At 39.5% G+C, this 21,184-nt stretch overlaps 1 protein-coding gene across 1 annotated transcript in view; it reads left to right on the plus strand.

Annotated features, from left to right (window-relative positions):
* GPC6 (glypican 6) overlaps positions 1-21,184 on the plus strand; it is a 715,829-nt gene that overhangs the window by 645,863 nt on the left and 48,782 nt on the right. The window contains exon 6 of the mRNA XM_059839216.1: positions 5,644-5,787. Within this exon, the coding sequence (XP_059695199.1) occupies positions 5,644-5,787 (144 nt within the window). The remainder of the gene's footprint in view (positions 1-5,643; positions 5,788-21,184) is intronic.

A 21,184-nucleotide genomic window follows, 5' to 3' on the forward strand; every position in this document is an offset into this window, starting at 1 on the left:
CACTAATAATGTTATGCCTGCAACACCCACACATGCACATAGGTTGTTTTTCACTGCTGACATGCAGCCTCTTCTATCTAAACCTGGTTGAATCTGGGAGAGGACTCTATGCTGTATTCAGTAGAATTTTCTGCCATGTTATATAATCTTGTTTTTTCTTTCAAAAGGAGTCATGAATATGATAACAAAATGTTTCTTCCTCAAGGAGCTCTCACTTCCTTCATCCTCTCTGCAGGCAGAAGACCCAGAGATTATTTAATCCAAAATCCAGCACTCCTGTTTCAGATAGTTATATAAAATTGCCCTATTCCAAAAGCCCAAGAAAAAGCCAATGACTTAACAATTAATCAGTGCAGAAAGTCAAGGCTTATTGCTCAGGTTCATTCCTTGTCTTTCATTTCCTTAGGAGACACAAACCCTCTGTCTTCCTGTTTTGATATCTGCACGTCAATAGTGAGACAGAGAATTAAAGAGATACCACATGTACCTCTTCTATCTTTGTCCTGCTGACCAAGGACATTCAGACTCAGACACATTCCAGTATCTCTCACTGCATAAAATGGAGCATCTCTGTTCCTAGGCCATTAACTTTTCTTGTTTGTGTGAGGATTACAGCCAATTCTTCTAGCGCGGTTCACATTAAACATGTGCGAGTATTAAGTTAAAGTCCTCCAATTCATGCTGAGGCTGCAATCTTTCTCTGTTCTCTTGGTATTTCTCATATTCAGCACTGGCTGTCCAGGAAGTCTGACCACAAATCTCTAGGCTTCTTGGCTGCTCACCTTGCACACCTGTCATGTCCCTTAATAACAGCCACACAAGGTCCTTATTTTGCCTCAGAAAAAGTCCCATTCCTGACAGCTGTGACAACTGAAGATGCTTGTCAAAAAAGAGCAATGGTATAGAAAGTCACACCCCAAGGCCCAAGTCCTTTCTGCTGGAAGGATCTATGTGCTCTGAATATGCCCAAACTTTCCCTTCTCCAAGAGAAGACAAGGACTGCTGATCATCAAAACTAGTTTCCATAGATTTATCATCTAACACCTGCAGCCATTCTTACAGAGTACCTTCCACAAACCACATCACAGAGAGTGCAAAACAAGCAGCCTGGGCTGCCTGAGATGCCTCCCAAGACATCAGTACCTTTTAAGAATAGGTCTTGCAGGCTGGGTCTGCCCAGATTAATGTTCCCTGAAGGTTGCCTCTGGCAGAAGTCATGGTGCAGTAGATTTACCTTGGATTTCTGCTTATAATAGCTGAGACAGGATGTCCTCTTTATTGAAATCTCTTTGTAATTCTCCAGTGACACCTTTTTGGTATTTGAACATTATAGTGCCAAATTCAGTGCTCAGCAACATGTTGATTATTTCTCAGGCAAAACTTTTACATTTTGTGCACTGTTTCCCAAGGATCAACTCATATCCAAGACTTTGTCATAGCATACATTTACCTTATTCTCATTGTCATTCTCCCTGAGGTAATTCAGGTAGTCATATTCAGAGTCATAACACATAAATACTCATTTCAATCTTGGCCAAAACAAGCATGTTTTGAGAGCCTTCACAATCTTCCCACATGGCTGTCAGTATACCAACACCTTTGGTTCCTGCTTCAAGTCAAAAAGTAAATGCTACATTTGCTCCATTTTAAAAGCATGAATGTTTACTAGTTGATACCTGCAGAGATTGCTCATTGCTCATTCACAAGTGGAAGAAAACTCAAAAAACAGCACAAAAGATGTTATAACATCCATTTTTTTTCACAAGGGAGAAATTTCCTAATCTGGTTGCATCAGCATAATCATGCCTTCATTGCTGCTCAAAACACAACATATTGAAGTATGTTCTGCAGCAATCTAGTCCTACACAAGTATGTTGGACTGCTGGAAGAGTCATCTGGCTGCCATGACCATATTTTCCCACTTTCATATACTCTATTCCATAACTGAGTTTCCCCTTAGTAAGTCTTAAATCTGCTTTTATCTGAGTTGATGGATGTGCCATTTTAACCTATAAATATATGTTCCTTCTCAGCAATTACTTCAGCTAAATGGATGAATGAGCTCCATGACATAGCAGACTACCTATGCATTATTTATAAGGAGGATATCTTCACAGAACTACATCCAAGGTTCTTCTTAAAATAGTCCACATGTTTTGTACTAAGAAAACCTCTTCATTTATCTGTGTTCTTTCCAGAGCTCTGTGCAGGAAAAATATAATGGCATTTCAGGTAAAAAAATCAATGCTATTCTATCTGAAGAGTCAATGGAGCAGAATCATATAGTGGAAACACTGAGCACTAGCACATGGCTAAATAACAGTATGACCCAAGGTTTCACAGAGAACAAAATTCACCTTCCGCAAAAATTCAAACTTCAAATTCTCCTGGGAAAAGGGCTCTTTTTGCTCCAGTATCTACATCCTAGTCCTGAAGTAGATACTTCCATTTAGTCAGCTCAAGAGATTTAATTCTTCACTGGCTCTGTTGACTGGTTCTCACAGCTTGGTTCATATCCCTGACCATAGAGATTTGGTCCATTTGAGCTTTAACTGCAGTTCAGCAGGGAATGGTTTCATGTTATAAAATCTTAACAGGTGTCTCAGATATCCCAGAACATCCCAAACAACTGTAGATGCTGATGAGAGAGAAACAGAAGGAAGCTTTTGATCTCCCCTAACTTAGATGTATAGCTTAAATGTAGACACATATATGATGACAACTAAAGTTAGCTTTCTTAATTTCAAATGGAATCTATTCTCTAAATTCAGATGAAACGGACTCCACCAATTATATATAAAATTCAGTTTTTTAGAGAGTGGGTTTATGCTACCAATTCACAGCATGTGTAATGAAACACCTGAATATTTTTCCAGAAATTGTTCAATACCTCTGAGTAGCACTGTAAAGAAAGTATTTCATGTTCTTCTTCTTAGGAAGCATTTGTTAATATCAGTTGTCATCTTTACATTTTGTCTTCTGTCAATACCAGGATGCAAATTTTAAAATGTCTCTTTTGCACTCAAAATTCAGTTACTGAATATTGTATCTGTACTGCATTTCTGTTAGGTCATTTAAAAAGCAAGCTATTTCTTTTTCTGTCATGTAAATATTACTGTCTAGTTTCCATCTCTATTATTGTCTGACTGTATGTAAATTTGTTTGTATAAAATCACTTGCTGAAACTATTTGTATGAAGATAAATGCCACAAAGTCTCTGCTGGGTTTTTTTCAGTACATCATAAGAAAGATGTTATATAAATTATGTAGACTTGCAGTTGCACCACATGGCCATACAAGTAGCTTAACAATCACACACTGGGACTTTTAAGGAGACATTCCCTCACTTTCCTTTCTCCTGAGAATCTGGTTGTATGTTTTATATAATTGTCACTTGCTTTGTAGGCAAATACCCAGTTGCTTAATTGAGTAAATGGGATTTTATAGATATCTAAATAAACAATTATGTTTTCAGTGCTGAAAGAAACTTAAGTAAACTTCTGTAAGTATAATTCATGCTCTTAACGTATAGATTTCACCCTTTAAATTGTCCTACACAATCATGTACAAATCTTGAATATTAATCTTTACTGAATTTTCTTCATGGAAGAAAAATAAGATGCTTTCCTGATGAAAGGTTTAGAGCTTTACAAGCTAAAATCTTTTTTCTTGGTCGATTAAATTAACTTACTGTCCAATAGTCCTCCGGACTAGGGAGGCTTGAAACTCTTAAAACAGATATTCTCAAACCAGACCAAACAGTATTCCACTCATAAATTAAAAATCCCAATGGCCATGCAACAGCTGACTTGCTGGACTTTAAGCCAAAGCAGACCTGATGACTGGACATATATTTAGTATTAATCAGCTTCTTTCAGCAAACTTTGAATCATTTGGGGCCTCTAAATTAACATCAGGAAACCTAACTGAGAGCCAATTTAATGTATCCTGAAGGAAACAGAAGTTGCACCATGGACTTTGGTCACTCCTCCACGGGGTGCAGTCCTTCAGGCACAGCCTGCTCCAGGTGGGTCCCTTCACAGGGTCACAAGTCCTGCCAGCAAACCTGCTCCAGTGTGGGCTCCTCTCTCCACGGGTCTGCAGGACCCTGCCCCAGCACAGGTCTCCCATGGGGTCACAGACTCCTCTCAAGAACCCACCTGTCCTGGTGTGGGTGTCCTCCATGGGCTGAGAGTGGATCTCTGTATCCCCAGGGACCCCCATGGGCTGCAGGGACACAGCTGCCTCACCAAGGGCTGGCTGCACCACGGGCTGCAGGGGAATGTCAGCTCTGGCACCTGCAGCACCTCCTGCCCTTCCTTCTGCACTGACCTTGGTGTCTGCAGAGCTCTTCCTCTCACATGTTCTCATCCTGCTCTTCCCTGGCCACAATTACATCTGCACAGTGACTTTTTTCCCTTCTTAACAATGTTATCACAGAGGCATTACTGTCATTTCTTATCAGCCCAGCCTTGGCCAGCAGAGCTGTCCTGGAGCCAGCTGCCATTGGCTCTGCTGGATGTGGGAGAAGCTGCTGGCAGCTTCTCACAGAAACCACCTCTGGAGTCCCCCCCTATCAAAACCTGGCCACAGAAACCAACATAGCCACACAAAAAGAAGTAATTTAGTCCTACAACCAAAACACAGCATTTGCCTAGTTTTCACCCCCACAAAGCTCATTCAAACAGTCTGTGTTTGGCATTAGGGTTTTGTATAATATATCTTACAAGAAATTCTGACATTCAATTCTTTTTCTTTTGAATGGAGGCAAAATGTTGAAACAGTCACAAAACCAGAAGGTTTTGTGGGTGACTCTAAAACTGAAAAAGCTGGTATGAAGGCAAGCACTATGATTCTACTTCATGAGACCACTTGAAAATTTTAACTCAGTGGATTTTCTACCTTTTTTCAGATGTGCAGCTCGTGTGAAAATGCCTCTGGGAAATATGCTTGATATCCAGTAGTCTTCTGTGTCCTTTAGTACCTACCAGATACACAACATTGAACCATTTTTCCAGATGGAAGTATATGAAAAATTTCATAACTGTGAACATTATTTTCTATACCCAGCAAACAAACACACTAGCAGAAAATAATTATCACTGTTGCCCACTCAGTCTGCCTCACCCTTCTAGGGAGAGATTGGTAGGGAATAGAGAAGGTATCCAGTTACAAAACTATTTCATCATTGACCTTTCCTCTAAGTCTACAAATAAGATTGCAAGGTACAAAGAGCTGTAGGTAGGGATTATGGATGACCTGTGATTCTGGGTAAATACTGCATTTTAACAAAACCGAAAACAGTCATCAACTATGTCTTGCCACAAAGGACATCCTTTTGTGTATTTTTCTTCCTGGAAAGACAGCAATTAAGATGCTTTCAGATGTTAATTTCTCATAGTAATCACCTTCTTAAATTAAGGGGGTTTTAAGGTCCCTATATGTTTCCATACCTTCACCAACTGATTAATAATGCTAAATTATTAACCTGAGTTGTAATGCAGGCCAAACACTCAATTCAGTAGCATAAAAATGTCAATCAAATCTTGTTTCAAGTATACAAAAAAAAAAGGCTACAAAATACCAGCTTTCCTTTTATGATTCTCATTTAACCAACATATAACCAAGAATGTCTTTTTTCAGGTTTTCCAAGGATGTGGCCAACCTAAACCAGCACCTGCCCTGAGATCTTCCCGTTCTGTCCCTGAAAACTTCAATAACCGGTTTAGACCATATATCCCAGAGGAGAGACCTACAACTGCTGCTGGCACAAGTTTGGATAGGCTGGTAAGGCAAAATACATTCCATTTTCAGATTAGTACAAAAGCTTGGCTATATACTAGAAGGTGGTCATGTCCTGATTTAATAATTTTCTAATCACTTTATAGTTTCTTTGCCAGCTGTTCCAGCATTCAGTAAAGCTTTTTTTCTCCACTGGAAATGGTATAGGATTTCATTGTAGGAGAGCAGTATGTCTCAGTTTTTATGTATTAGACTTGTTAGAAGAGAATAAATTCTTTCCTACAGGCCAGAAACCACATGAGCCTTTGCAGGTACTTTGCAGTATAAATTATGTATCAAAAGTGATCTACGACAATATTTTATATTTTTTTATTTTATAAAAAAGTTATGTATTAAGGCCATTTTTATCACCTACCTCTTTACCTTACACCCTTGCAAAGGCACCTCAATTTGTTTCACTTCTTTACTTAATTATAAAATTACCACTGCTTTATTTCCATCCATCTCAACAATTGACTTCAATCAGCTAAAACTTCAGTGATCGTTAATCTTGCTTTACTTATTCAATCATTTTTGGAAAACAATACTTCAACGTAAGATTATTTTCTTTACTACCAATCATCAGATTCACATTTCAGACTTCAATGTTCCTGTTATTTATACATCTATAGATTTATAGAGGGATAATTAGTGCAGCTGTTAGTACCATCCCAGCAATTGTCTGCAGGTAAAAACTGATGAGCAAAACTGAAGAGCTTCGGATTTAACAAAGGCTGTATCACATGCCCTCAGCTAAATGCTGCACACTTGCAGAGCACTGGTCTGTCTTGCCAAAGAGAGTACCCCAAATATAACAATGCAGATGAGGACCCAGGTATCTTCTTGATGCCATCATTCCTCAAATTCATGGGGTGCCACAGTAGTTTTTCACAGTGCCAAGTCTTCCCAATCACTTCTGTCTATGTTGTACTCTATGTACTCTATTCTGTCAATTTTCATGGCAACCCAATAGAAAAATAACATGGATTTCTAGTCAAGACTTGGGATTACCCTTCAGCAAAGAGCAACATTTGTTAGTTCTCTGCACTTCTGGAAATACTGTGGCCTGGTTATCCTAAAAGGAGAAGCAGAGAAGATGCTACATCATGTTACAATCATGCTTTGTCAAATCTGAAGGTTGCAAATAGCTGAAATGGGAGTAAGAGCATAAAAAGGGAGGGGCTGGAAGCACGGCTCAGCTTGGATTAGTCTGATGATGTAAGAACAGTTCAAGCATTTTTGTAATGAAAAAGGAAGGTTTAAGATGCATTACGTGTTGACATAAGAAGGATACTTCTGAACACACTAATATCCTTTTTAAAATACCAGCTTGCAAAATACTGAACAGCACGCTGAATAAAGCAGAGATGTGTCCTATGCTGCCAGCCTTTAAAGGCTGAAACTAATGAAAGTTGCCAATACAGATAATTCTTTATGACTTCTAGACTTTGAAAGGGGAACTTATGACCATATGATTTAACTAGTCTTGTTCATGCATTATTTCAGAAAAAAACCCAAGGAGTTTAGTTTTGCTGCTGTTCATTTAAAAAATGTTCAAATCAAATTCCTATTTCCTGTTCTTGCTGATGGTATCTAAAATAATTACTATTTATGGTCTGTTAATGATGAGTTTTGGTATCAAATCCATCTTCAAATGGCAGCGATGAATGTGTTGTCTCCTTCTGGGCTGGGACCAACCATCTCTCAATTCAGAGATGGCTGCTGATCTCAGTGGAGCTAGGAAAGGTAGTTTATGTGGATTAGAGCAGACGGCCTTATTTCAGAGCTGTAATCCCTTAGCAGCTCTTGGGAAAGGTCACTGCCTGCTTCTCATACCATCTTGGGTAATTTTATCCAGAAGGATATAAATGCTACACTCCTGCCTCACAGAAACACCATTTAACCTGTGTTGGAACCTCAGCTTTCCATGTGCTGAATCATTCCCTGAATGGCGTATCCCTCTTCATTAACTGTAGCCAGAGCTTGGAGGACCAGCTTCATTTGGATCCTCCTAACCCTTGCATTGTTAACAGGGTGTAACACACAGAGCAGTTTTCTTGTCTACACACTGATCATTTTCTGTTGCTTACTTCATATAAATACACTGCAATATTGGGGTTTTTTTGGTATTTTCAAACACTTAAAGACCATTTTGATTATTAGGGATATAAAAAGCTAGTCCTTTCTTGTGATTCAGAAGTCTGTTCAGTGTTACATTAATGCTTTTAGAAGTCTATTCTGAAGTTTGTATTAATGGAACACTGTCAGACCACTTGACTTTAAACTGTCAACACAAAGTCCAAACATACAGTTACAAAAACCTCAAAAGAAGTGACAAACCATTCTGCTTTCATCTGTCTTTGACAGCAGAAGAAACCAAGTTTAGAAAATATTTCCTCTGTATCTCAATGTTATACAAACATGCAGCATATCTGAACTGAATTCTGTTTTAGTCCTGCTCATATCCCCACTTATAAGCTTAATTTAGTTGGGCATATTTTATCAGGTAGGTTGCTCAAAGCAGCCCTCATAAGAAACCTGTGCTGAAACCACTAGGTTCTCAGCCCATCTGAAAAAGTGCTCCTTCATCCTTGCCTGAGCTCATGCTATTAACCCAGCTATTCCATTTCAAAAGGAGAGAAAGTGATTTCTCTGTGTTGTTGTCATAGCTGTAACAAGTAAGGCTTAATAAATAAGAAATAGATCAAAATTAATTATAGGAAACGTGGAAAAATTTAAATATCCCCCAAAATTTAAATATCCCCAAAAGTGGTATATGTGGTTTTAAAGCATCTGATGTTTTTAGGAAGACTTGTCTAAGCATGGATGAAAAACACCATCTGAGACATCCTAGGTTATGTGAAATATAGGACCAGCAGAGGACTCAAGGAGACCAGTACACTTCTGTAGCAGCAGAGGGGAGCTGGCTTGAATGTACTACAGAAGCTCAAGCAATTCAAGACACTTATGCTTAGACAATTCAGTGACATCTTCACAGCACTGGGCCTAAAGTCAGGCTCTTTCTGAAGCCAGTGGAGAGAGATACACATCTTTGGAGAGTGATTCACCCCATCTGTCACAGATGTCCCTCAAAGACTGGGAAATAAAAGACTCAGTTGAAACATGCACATGTAGATGGACAAGACTGAAATGCCTTGAAATACTTAAGTCATCTAACTGAGCTGGAAGATAGAACAGTAATTTGAGATGCTTATGCTCCCCTGGACTGGCATCCGAAGTCTAGATGGAACACCCCAGAGGATGTTCACTATGAGGCATCCAAGTGGGAGAGCAGAACTGAGCCCCAGCTGTTCTTTGCAGGTTGCACCATGTGAAATTCAGCTACATAAATTTAGTCATCTAACGCTCTTTGAGATGCCTGTGCTCTTCAAGATGTCCAAAGGTGAAAGTGAGGTCACAGGAGACCTGGTTGGAGGTTAAATGGAATATCTCAGAGGTGCTAAATTGACTTGCTCTGCCTACATTTCAACAACTGCATTCTACCTTATACTGACAGTTTTGCTACTATAACAGTAGCAAAAAATGAGGACATTTCTGATTCAGTATAAAAATCCATAGTGCAGATACCTAGAACCAGCTACCTTGATTTGATGACTGTCATTTTGACTGTTAACAGAGAGAAATAAAGGCCTTAGTTCAGTTATCTAAGCATGAGTTTAGGCAACTGATTTGAGATCACATATTTCTAAAGCAAAATTCATCTCCTCCTAAAGTATACATTTGAACGGGTCAGAGAAATCTTTCCTTATTTCTCTACTACAAAGTGCCAAAAAGTGACAATCTTAGTCCAGGCATCTAGCAAGTACACCTGAAGATCAGTAAATTTTAAAAATTGTCCAAAATTACATAATTATAACACCTGCTTCTGTAGAGCATGATCTAAAGTTTCTCATTTAAAATCAACTGCTTATAAAGACTCGTTATCTTCTCTGTGGTTGCCTGTTTGGTATAACCTGTGGTTTATTTTGTTTTGTTCTGTTTTGTTTTTCTGTTCCCTGAATCTGTTTCCCTCTTGCTTCCCAGAGGACTATCTGGAGGACAATGCAACATGGTGTAAGCTTTGGTATTCTTATTCTTCACTTCATTCCCATTTGTCTTTGTACTATGATGGACAAAACACCTGTTTAAGTTTCATCTTCACCATCTTTACTTTGTGTGTGCGTGTCTTGTAGGCTCAAATACTAGCAGTTCTTTCTGTAATTTTGCTTTCTAATATCATTTTGCCAAATGCCCCGAGCTGTGCTGCCTTACAGTATTTTTCTCTCACCCCAAGGATGATACCTCATCCCCAGAAAGGAGCTATGTATTCCTCCAGTGAACTAGAAACTGGTGTAAGCATCCCCATAGTCTCAAATCCCACAAGGGCATGTAAAAAAATGCAGACACTGGACTAGCGTTCAGCTCTGAGTCCTGTGCTTGGAACAATGGAAATGAGCTCCCAGGCTTTCCTGGGCTCTCTCCCTAAAAATGCCCCTGTCTTGCTGGCCAATCTCCTTATGCTTTACAGCTTCCTAAGTTTAGTGGCTGTTAGAGGTTCCTGGTTCCAGACAGAAAAGCCTTCCTCAGCAGAGCTCATTCAGCACAGCCCAAGGGGAAGGCACAGATTTGCATTTAGCATGGACTTAATAGTCCAGCTTCTTAGCAGGACTAATTAGTCTACAGAGAGCACCATGCTGATACAGCCATGCTGCTTCCTGTGTTTGAGCTGCCCCCAGTACCTCTGTATCCACCACTTCACTGTTACAGCAGTGCTGTCTTAATTCAGCTGGAATTTCTCCCGAGAACATACTGCAGCCTGACCTGGCTGGACGTGTATAAAATAATTCTGCATTTTCTTTCAGGAGGACACGGAAGTTTTCTTGATTTTTCACCAGGGAGCTGATGCACTCTTAAACATACAATGCATAATGCACATGCATACTGTGGAGACAGGCGACTGAGAAATTGGCCATGGCATTCATGGGTGATTTGCATTCAAACACAGTACAGTGGCTGCAGAGATTAGTGGATGAGCATGCACCCCATCTGAGAAAGAACACCTTTTATGCTCTTTATCCCGGGGAGGGGAAATATACTGTGTCACACTTTGTGGGAAAATGTCCTTTTAGAGTCCCTTCTGATTTCCTTAAAGTAAAAGCAGACAAAGTCTCAATTTCCTTGATGAAGATACCCTGAACTACCCTTTTTAGGAATAAATTCTGATGTACTTGAAGTCTCTTTTTAACTTTTTTATTCCACTGTGCTATGGTTTTTGTTATAGTGAAAAAATGTGATGGTAATCTAGCAAATCAATTGTGAACAACTTTTTCCCATTGCTCCAAAAACCACATGAAATAGAAAATATTACTTAAAAATATAAAATCTGCTTTGCATTTTAACTATGAAAGACTAAAAGTAACAGGACTGTAGACAAATCATACATTGATCTGAATTGGCCAGGGAATCCTCCAGGGTATTCCTAAAAGTGAAGTTTTTATTTCAGTTTTGTTAGACTCTGTTTGGTCCACAATCTTGAACTGTTAAATATATGCCATGATAGCACAATTTTCCTGGGATAGGACGTTTAGCCTCAAGATTATTTTTTCCTCAAGAGACCCTGGAATAAAATTCAGAAGGTATAAATCTTAAAGGGTTTAAAGTTCTGAGATTAATTTTCCAAGTATCTTCTGCATACTGAGGCCATGAGATACAAACAATGAGCATGTACAATACATCATAACTCTGGAGTTCTGGGTCACAGTCTTAAGGCTGAAGATTATAGACTTGCACAAGTGTTTTAGAAGGCTAATGGCTTCCCACAGGCTACTACCCCAAAACCCTTAGATGCTGTGCTGTAGGATTTGATAACCCTGTATGATGTTAATCAGCAGATGATTCCTGAAGTGTACAGCTCCTCCAGTTTTACGTTTTGCATGTTTAGACAGAGTCCTGTTTCTTATTAGCTGTTTGGATGCAATATGCAAAATGAATAAATATGTTTTACCACATTCATTGTGGTCATTTGCTGTTAGATTTAGGCTTTGATTGGTTCTCCAAAATAAGTGCTTAGTATCAAGTTGTGTTTAGTCTCAGTTTCTGTCTCACAGCAATATCTAAGTTAAAGTCTGTGAGATCATTTTTTCCCTCATGGTTAATACTAGTTCCAGGTGGCAAAGGTGGATGAATGATGGTGGCTGTCAGAACCCTCCTGGGAGACCTGACAGAGTCCTGTTTTTAAAAATGGTGATATTATTCCGTCCCCCAGGTGAATGGTTGTGCATGCTGCTGTATCCGATGCATTGCCTTCCGAACATGCGTGAGGTGGTTGCTAAGACAGAGCTTTGTTACAGTGGTTGCCTCTGTCTTCAGGTGGAATGGGTCTGCCTGCTGCTCAGACTCTGACCAGCATGGGCAAGGAAAGGCCATCTCCCGACAGTGACAGGAACCACAGATGTCTATATTAATTAGTTATCACATAAAATGCAAAAATCTTGACTGCCATGCAGTTTCTACCTTGCGTGAAGAGTGATGCCTCATGGAACACGGTGCTTGCACGATCATCTTCTAAAATTGACTTTTCAGTACTAGTTGGACTTCCTTTACCTGATGGGTGTGAAGACCCTTTGGGAGTGTTCATCTCATTTCCAGGAAAGTCATAGGGGTGTGAATGGTACTATGGATCACTGTTAGAGTGGTGAGGAATAAAAAATCTGCAGATAGAATCCACTCCTAATCACCAGACTTTCAGCAAACAGTAAAATGAAGAAATGGCACAGTTATGGGTCTTCACTTGGTGTACATTGAAAAACTATATGATTGCTGAACTTGGTGTTAGGGTGAAGAAAAGTAAGATATCTAGGCTGAAGTTTGCACATCTGTGCCATATCAAACCAGATAAACATGAAGTGGGATTTATTTGTGCTAGCTTTTCATGTTTCTAGTATTACAATTGAAGTCTGAGCTATCACTTCATTCCTTTACTAATAGATTGGGAGATAGCACCTCCAGAGCTTGCTAAAAATACTCATTTAGAGAAGACAAGAATCTGAATTACCCCCTTCTCCCCACTGAGGATGAATAGAATCTGGATGATTAATTCAGAGATCCAGTTTGTAGATGTCTAAATGTAACCATAACTCGGGGCTGGAGCCAGGCTCTATGAATCAGATGTGCACAAAGGAGATTTTGGCCTATAAGATATATTGATTTATAGTTCTTATCATACTTCTAATCATACTCATTGCCATGGCATCATCAGGTACCTAGAAGGATAGCTAGACTCAAATGAAAATTGTCAGTTGGAAGGCTGCACAACTTCTATTCAATGGAAATTTCACCTTGTACATCTGGATTAAAATCTACTTCCTTCCATTTCATGTTTTAGCTTCTACTCAATAAAGACATGGGATTCTTTCCAATATACAGAAAGTTTATATTACCAGCCTCTGGAAGAATAATCTGAGCAGGAAATACATTTGCACTGCTCTTTCAGCTGGAAGACAGATCACATTTCATTTCACGTGTCTGTGCAAGAATCTGTGCAGAAGGAAAAGTCAATTTTCAATGTTCTTGTTCATGATAAAGAAAGATAGTAACTATAAATACATCTTCTGCATTTCATGTTTTGATGTCATATTAGGAAAAAAAAAATTGTTTAAAAATTAGTGGCAGGGCTTGTGTCCCCACTTGCAATGCATAAGCCATGCTCATTTAGATGCTTCCAAGTAATATCACAGTATCAGCGACAACTGCCTGCCTCCCTCGAAGGTGCTACACTGCAATGAATTCTTGCATTGCTAAGATGAGTGCAGCCAACCAGTTCTAAGTTTTCATAAAAAATGGATTTGTGGTATATCATCTGTTCATCTACCACCAGAGAATTAGAGGGTCCTATTTTGTGCAAGTGACTACAGAACATAAAAGTCCTTCCGCAACAAAATCAGTTGCATACAAATGTAGATGCCAAGAGAGAAATTAAAACTTTGGTAATTTCTAAATTAGTTGCAAATAGCGAATCTCACTCTCCAAAGAAAAACATGTTTTATGCATTGCTGGCAATTAGTTTTCTTCAGCCTTTGCAGATTATTTTATTTTGTTAGACTGGAGCATATGGATATATTGTGAACTCATAACAGGAGTGTGCAATGCGGGCCTCCACTTAGAACAAACACTAGGTTACAGCAGACTGAAACTGATTTCCCAAACTAAACGTAGCATATGTTTTTCTTTGATTGCAATAGACAGAAAATGGCACTTTATGGACTTTTACATGTATTACAGTGACTAAAGAGAAGTAAAATACAAGAAATAAGGCTTATCTTCATTACAAATGGTGACCCTTTTGTGACCCTTCTTTGGTCAAAACCGAATATTTTACATTAAGAAAGACTGCCTGTATTTTTTTTCTGCTCTTATCATCATTCAATATTTACCATCCCTCAGTCATATCGATGTATCAGTTTAGGTTGTTGGGATAGCAATACAGGATGCTTCTATAATGCAGAGCTGCATGTGAACAGTAAATCTTGAGTGGATAGTTACAGATGTTTGATGGGAAAGCCAAGATGATTAATAATTCTGGGGAAGGGAAAAGCATGGATTCATCACATCAAATTGTATCCATCATTAACAGAGGAGAAGCCTAAGACTGTTCATCTCTGAGCAAACCCAACAGTATCTTCTGGATTCTAGGTCTGGGTGTAAACCCTAGCAATCTCACCAGTCCCCTTGAGGACAAAATGAGTAGCTAGATATTATCAATTCAGATACTTAGTCAACATGGAAAATGGGAGAATACCTGCAAAACTCTTCAAAAGATCCCATTCTGGACACTGCCAAGTACTGAAGTACACAGTAACAGAGAACTCTTTCTACAGGATTAGGATTGAGTAGTATGGACTCCTTGCACAGCTGGTTAAGAAAACAGGCATTTTCAGAGGGTAACTCCCAGTCTAATGTAGGTCTCTCCCAGAAATTGCATGAATGGCACTGTGGAAATGTCAATGTTCCCCTATCAGCTATGAAGAGCTCTAGGCTTGACAAGATATTTAGGTTATAGAGGGCTAGGGCTGAGTTAATCTAACTCCTTCTGAGCAGTCAATACCTGACTTCTCCCCAAAGAGGCCTACCAAAGTGAAAGTGATTAAAACTATTAGACTTAAGGACTTAGATGTGGTCAATTGGGCACTCAGTAGAAGCTCACAATTTCACCCTGTTCCAGTGGCCTTGTGATCTGGTGGCAGCAATCATGAATTACCATTGTGTACATGTCGTTTTGGTTTTCTTGGGTCTTGCTGCTTCTGTACTGAATGTATGTCATGTAAATGTTATTTCTGGTACAAAAGAAATGGAATTCACTCTGTCTGATTCAGTGTCTCTAATACAGGGGCTCTGTGGATCTGGATTTTCTAATCTCCCATGGTAGCAGTGGAGAGCTAGTCAAGGGGGTCAGGAAGAGGCAGAAACCATTGGCTGAAAAACAAGTGTCATGATAAGTGGCATGCCCTGAACTATCTAGGCATCTGCAAAGAGCTAAGAGATGTGATAAAGGCCTTACAGAAGTTCTTCCATTTTCCAGATGCTCTAGAGGACTCCAACATGGCATTAAATTCATTTGTATCTATACTAAATGAGGGAGCTGGGAACTACTCATAAGATCTTAAATTAGACCAAAATGAGACAGCTGGCAACTTGAATAATTGTCTAGATGCCATTGACTAAGAAGTCACAGCCTTTCCAGAGAGAAACTTCATGTGAGGGTCTCAGGTATGGTGCAGGACCTATTTGACATCTGTTCTGGAAGAGAGGGAAGGTTTCCAAAGCAGTGGATATCTGTCTGCAGGCAGCTAAACCTCACTCCAGGTCTCCATCTCACCATCTGTGGTGTGTTCTTGGACACCCAGCTGACATGTCATCACCCATACTGATGGATTTAAATTCAGGCAAGACTAATGCACTGCCAGATCCTGATGGACAGCTGACATTACTGTTCATTTGTATGGGAGCAAACCACACTGCTGATACTCAACCAGCTCTTAACAGTCCCTAGGATAATTGCCTTTGCTTTAAAGTGCTGTGACTTTTCCTTTCCTATTATATATTTGGACAGCATAAATACTATGTAGGAACGTAAAGGAAAACAGACCAAAATGAAAGTTGTTTTTCTCTTGAAACATTCAAGGCCATAAAAATATCCAGTACATAATAATAACTGTGTTACCCAAGTAACTGCTAGAGAAAGTAAAGTAAAAAGCTAATTGCTTAAAGTGCATTTTGTTTTTAGTATAACATACCTACAGTGCTCCTATATTAAAGTGTGATATATATGGAGAAATAACAGGAATTTGAGTGATGTATTTCTTCTGCTGAAAAAAGTATCAGTCATTTAGAGGAAAAAGTCACTGCATAATAAATGAACCTGTGAAAAACTTTCTTTTCTGTGATCTCACAATGAATGCTAATGGGCTTTAAAAATCAGAGAACATTTATAGTATTAGAAATAATTTTTGCATTAAAAAAGTCAGGGAGCATTTATAATATTAGAAATAATTTCTACATTAAAATTTTTTCCCTCTTATTCCCTCACCCCGACAAAATCCAGTTGACCAAATGGGAGTATCTAACCCCAGAGCCAGACAGATAATGCATCCTTTGGTGTCAGCTGAGAGAAATAGGCACTTTCAGGGCACAGTTGATCTGAGCTACTTTAAAAATCTTTATTGGATTAAGTATCACTTCTACTCTTCAGTTCCTGCTTCTCACCATTGTTTGCAGACGAAGAGTTTGTAGCTCAGACAGGAACAATGACATCATGTCAGATGAATTCAATTCACAGATTCTTCTTTCTGGAGCTCGTGGTCTGGATGGACTAGGAAATTATACACCTTGGTAGTATTTTTAGTTGATTTGGTTTGGCAACAAGAGGTCACACTGTGCTCAGGGTTGAACACATATTAAAACTCAGTTCCTGTCTTGAACACCTTAATGAGCTCTATCTGTCAGACCTTTTCTTCTGAAATCAAAGATGCAGGATTCCCAGTCATTGCTCATTGCCTCTCTATGTTTTTTTTAACCACTCACTTGCACCATGGGAATGGAGTGATCCAGAAAAAAAAAAATCAGCTGTTTCTGTAAAGTGTGATATTCCTAATACCCAAATTAACAAAATTTGGACTGCAACCTGTTTGCCTCACAAGAGAAAGAGGCGAAAGTGTGCACAGTCTTCCCCTTGTCACTTCTGCTCAAGCAATCTCCAAGTGCAGAGCAGTAGAGATGGAATACTGTCCAGGGTGCAAGACTCCCAGAGCCTGGGAATATCCTCCTCTTTGTCAGGCACAGAGCATTTTCACGTGTAGTGATGGGACTGGAAAACCATGGCTGTTTTTACTGCAAGCCAGCCCATGTCTCCCAGATTATAATGCTTACATAGCTGGGAAAGTAAAAGGACAGTGCCTGCCTCAATCCCATCCAGATTCTTATTCTCAGGCCAACTTTAGTTCTCCTAGGTAAAGACCTTCATTGTTAAATGGAAAATGGATAACTCAGCTCTTTTCTGTCTGCAGAGAGAGGCCTAGATTCATCATACTTTTATCAAGTCACCCCTTGCTTGATAAAAATCAATGTGGCAAAACCGGATCCCTTAAAAATCTCTTTTATCATGAAATCAGCCAGATATAGACATGTAGGGGAAAGATGGATTGGAGAAAAAGTACTGCCTGTAAAACATGCAGCTCACTTGGGAATGTGACTAGCTGAAAATTGACTTGGCAATGTTCTGGGACAAAACCCCTGGAATTCTCAAGCTAGTTGTGGAAGTACTTTTAAGAAATCCTATTTTCCACAGGTTGTAATGTTGATTTATTTATGTGCTAAAATGTGAAATAATATGGCTGGCAAACACGCTTTCAGAAATCTAGAAAATAGTTAGTGATATATAGGGACATATTCTTCAATGTCATTTGTTTCTTAATGTGTCCCCATGGCAAAGGCACCATAATCACTTCCAGCCCATTCATTCTCATGCTATAACGCTCTCTCTGCTCTCAGCCATTCACTTCATCAGAGAGAAAACAGATATTAGAAGAGCATCATTGTAAAAGGAAGATCTGAGCAAAACATTCATGCCTTATAACCACCCAAAATTTAACTCTGGACTCCTAGACCAGGGGGGCCAAAGCCAGACTCTCACTACAGGATATGAGCCATCCTCTAGAGGTACTCAGGGGATGGCTCATATCTGACACAAGCCAGTTGCTGAATTTTGCATCCAGAAAAGAGCCCCCACACACTCTGGAAGATCTCCAACAAATGCAAGTGAATTTATCAGGCTTTCAGGAAGGGCTCTGATGCTGCATGGTAATCACACAGCTGACTTTACATGCACACCTCAGTATTTTTTTCCCCATTTGAAGCACTAGTGTCTGCTACTTAGAACCTCTGAATTTGTTTTCCACTTATTCAGGTAGCCATTCCCAAAAAGAACTGGGAACTGGGAATCCTTTTCCACTATTAGTAGTGACACATAACAGGATTAACATTAAGGTTGTCTTTAGGATTTATTGCACTTCTGATTTTGATACCTTACTTCTCTAGCTGTTGGCTTGCTGGTGTGTTTTCTAACAAAGAAAGTAATACTCACACTATGATCCAGACCAATGACTAATTTCCAGCAAGGAGTCCAAGGCTCAGACTTCATTTGCACAACTCACCATTTAATTTTAATGGATTAAATTGCATAGTTGGGAGAAAAGAGCAATGATAAGAACATACCTGTTAATTCTTGCTGCAGTGGTGAAGTTGCCATAGTAACTTATCAGGATTAGTTAATCAAGCTTTGCCTGTTATCAGAAACCTGATGAAGACTTCAAACCATGGATCTTTAGGCAGCTATTAAAAGTCAGATGGATGTTCAGCTACAGGTAAATAGGGCAAGGGTGCAAGTGTCTCTCAGATAGAAATTGTAGCCATAATATGTTCCTACAAAGGAATTACAGAGAAAAATGGGGTTATGAGTCACAGCAAGAAGTGTTTTAAATTTCTATTCATAATATTCAAATATTATTCTCGTTCAGAAAGTATGTTTATTTGAATAAGGTTCTGATATTCCATATGATTTGCTCCATCCCTTATATGACTACTGTCATATTTACTTAGTCACAGCTATTTGTCTTCCCCATTCAGTCTTCCAGGGGGAGCCCAGCAAAAGAAAATCAAATTGTCCTAGTCATCTTTCATATGCCATCATTTATAACCTGAAGAACCTACCTGTTTTTCTTTTACAGTACCTGTCTATGCCTGGGGGGGCATTTGTGAGCAGTATGATTTTCATGGGCCAGTGTGGGGAGCAAAACTTGTTTCATGGACTATACCACAGAGAAAGGTGCTGCATTTTCCACCAAGGGTGCACTGGAGAGAGGAGGGGGACGCTAGGGAGAAGTCTGTTTCTCCATGTGTGAACGTGCAGGCGAGAGGTTCCAAATGGCCAGGAATTTCAGTTCTGGGAACTGGCTGTATGCTCAGGTACAGGTTCAGGGAACACTAAAACTTTCGAGAACTTTGCTTGGAAACACAAAGCGTGTTCTCCTCTCCCAGCAGCCAAAGAGGGCATGCAGTAAAGTTTTTACTTTTTCCCTGTACATAGAATTTTTATTTGCCTGTAGGCTTCACATATTAAAGGCTATGACAGCATGGGCAGCACAAGACAGTGTTTAGTGCCCTGCACCTGCTGGTCTACACCATAAGGGATGGCAGCAGAAGCACTGCAGCCTGGTAAACATATCCCACAATTTTAAGTCTGCAGCATGCTATGCTGGCTGCTAGCAGGGCAGCAAGCTGTTACCCTGCACTGCAAATTCAGGGGAGGGAGGCCAAAATCACGAGCCTTGTGTAGGCTTATCAGTGTAGAAGAAAAGCCAAGAGGTGCTTTTCACCAACACAGTCACCAGCTTTTAGGCTTTGGGGTGCATAGTACAAGACAGCTTGAGATAACTTCAGTCTTCATCAGAAGAGGTACTAGTCCTGAAAGGATCCACAGGCATCAGATGAATTTGAATTTCAACAAGCTAATCAGAAAAACCAAGGTTAGCCTGGCTTGGGAACCTTGGGAACCTTGGGAACCTGCTGTTTTATCCCTGTGGGTCCACTTGCTACTAAGCATCCATCTAGTTTCCATGAAGAGTACTCATCTGCACATTTTTCTTTTGATAGTTTGCCAGGCTTTCCTAAGTAGGAAAATAAATGAGATAAAAATTGCTAAAACCACCTTGAAAGGAAGTGTAAACATCACAGAGATTTGGCTTGCATAGTACATTCCTTAAAGGGCTGGAAGCCATCTGTGGGATGATGTGAGGCAAGTTATATCTTCTGAAAATAATTGAACTCAAGAAGCATAAGAGCAAAAAAGGAGGATGGGTAATCCAGTTCAGATAAAATGAAAAGTGATTTTACCTTTTCTCCCACACCTCATTGAATTAAACCATTTTGCGCATTGAAAAAAATCCTGCTGGTTTTTTCTTATTTATTTTTATGGATACAATTGTTTTTAGGATTCCTGACAAGAGGGTCTGTTATCTAAGAGCTGTACAAACATTCAGCTTTGGCACCAAGAACTTGAGTCAGAAATTAATTCAGATCCCAACCACCCCAACCCTCGGCTATCAAACCACATTTTCTTTGAAAAACAGGCACGGGATATGAGTAAGGCAGACAATTCTTTTTTCTTTTCTGTTTATCTGGGTTTGGTCAGGACTAGAAGAAAATAAGAAAATAAATGAAGTAAAGTAAGCTTCTGACATAGTCTGCTGTCTGAGGTTGAAGTAGAATTGCAGCTATGTTTTACAGATTTCGAAGGTTCAGAAACATGAAGTACTCTGGTTTTGGGGTGGTCCTTTAAAGTGCAGCTTTAAAAAATAATCATCACTTGGTATCTCCTTGCTTTGGTGCATAGCACTGCCAAAGCTGGAACACATCTGTAGGTCTGCATAGTCCAAGAAAGAATCCCAGAGAATGTCACTCCCATTTAGAGACCAGCTGCAGGATTGCTCTGAGAGCAGTCCACTGATTGCTGTGTTTACTTTGCACCTTTCTGGTTCTTCTCTATTTCTGCTGTTTTTCAGATTGTCTTCTTGCATATTGCAAGCCAGTTCTTAAAGTTGTAGGCAGAATAGTAAAGTTCCCCTGAATTTTAATGATTTAAGGCTCCTTCAGGGATTTTATTGGTGGCTTGAGGGGTTTTTTTGATAATCCTTTTGACACAGATTTCCTTTCCTCTGTAACCTACAGTGGAGTTCTAACCCTTTGCCTTTTCCATCACAGGATGAAGTCATGCATACAGTGGCTGAGTTATAAATTCAGCTTCACAAGCTGTTGTACTGTAGAATAAAATAAGACAGGCAAAGCACCTGTA

Source organism: Haemorhous mexicanus, chromosome 2 (assembly GCF_027477595.1).
Source record: "Haemorhous mexicanus isolate bHaeMex1 chromosome 2, bHaeMex1.pri, whole genome shotgun sequence".
NCBI lineage: Eukaryota > Metazoa > Chordata > Aves > Passeriformes > Fringillidae > Haemorhous > Haemorhous mexicanus.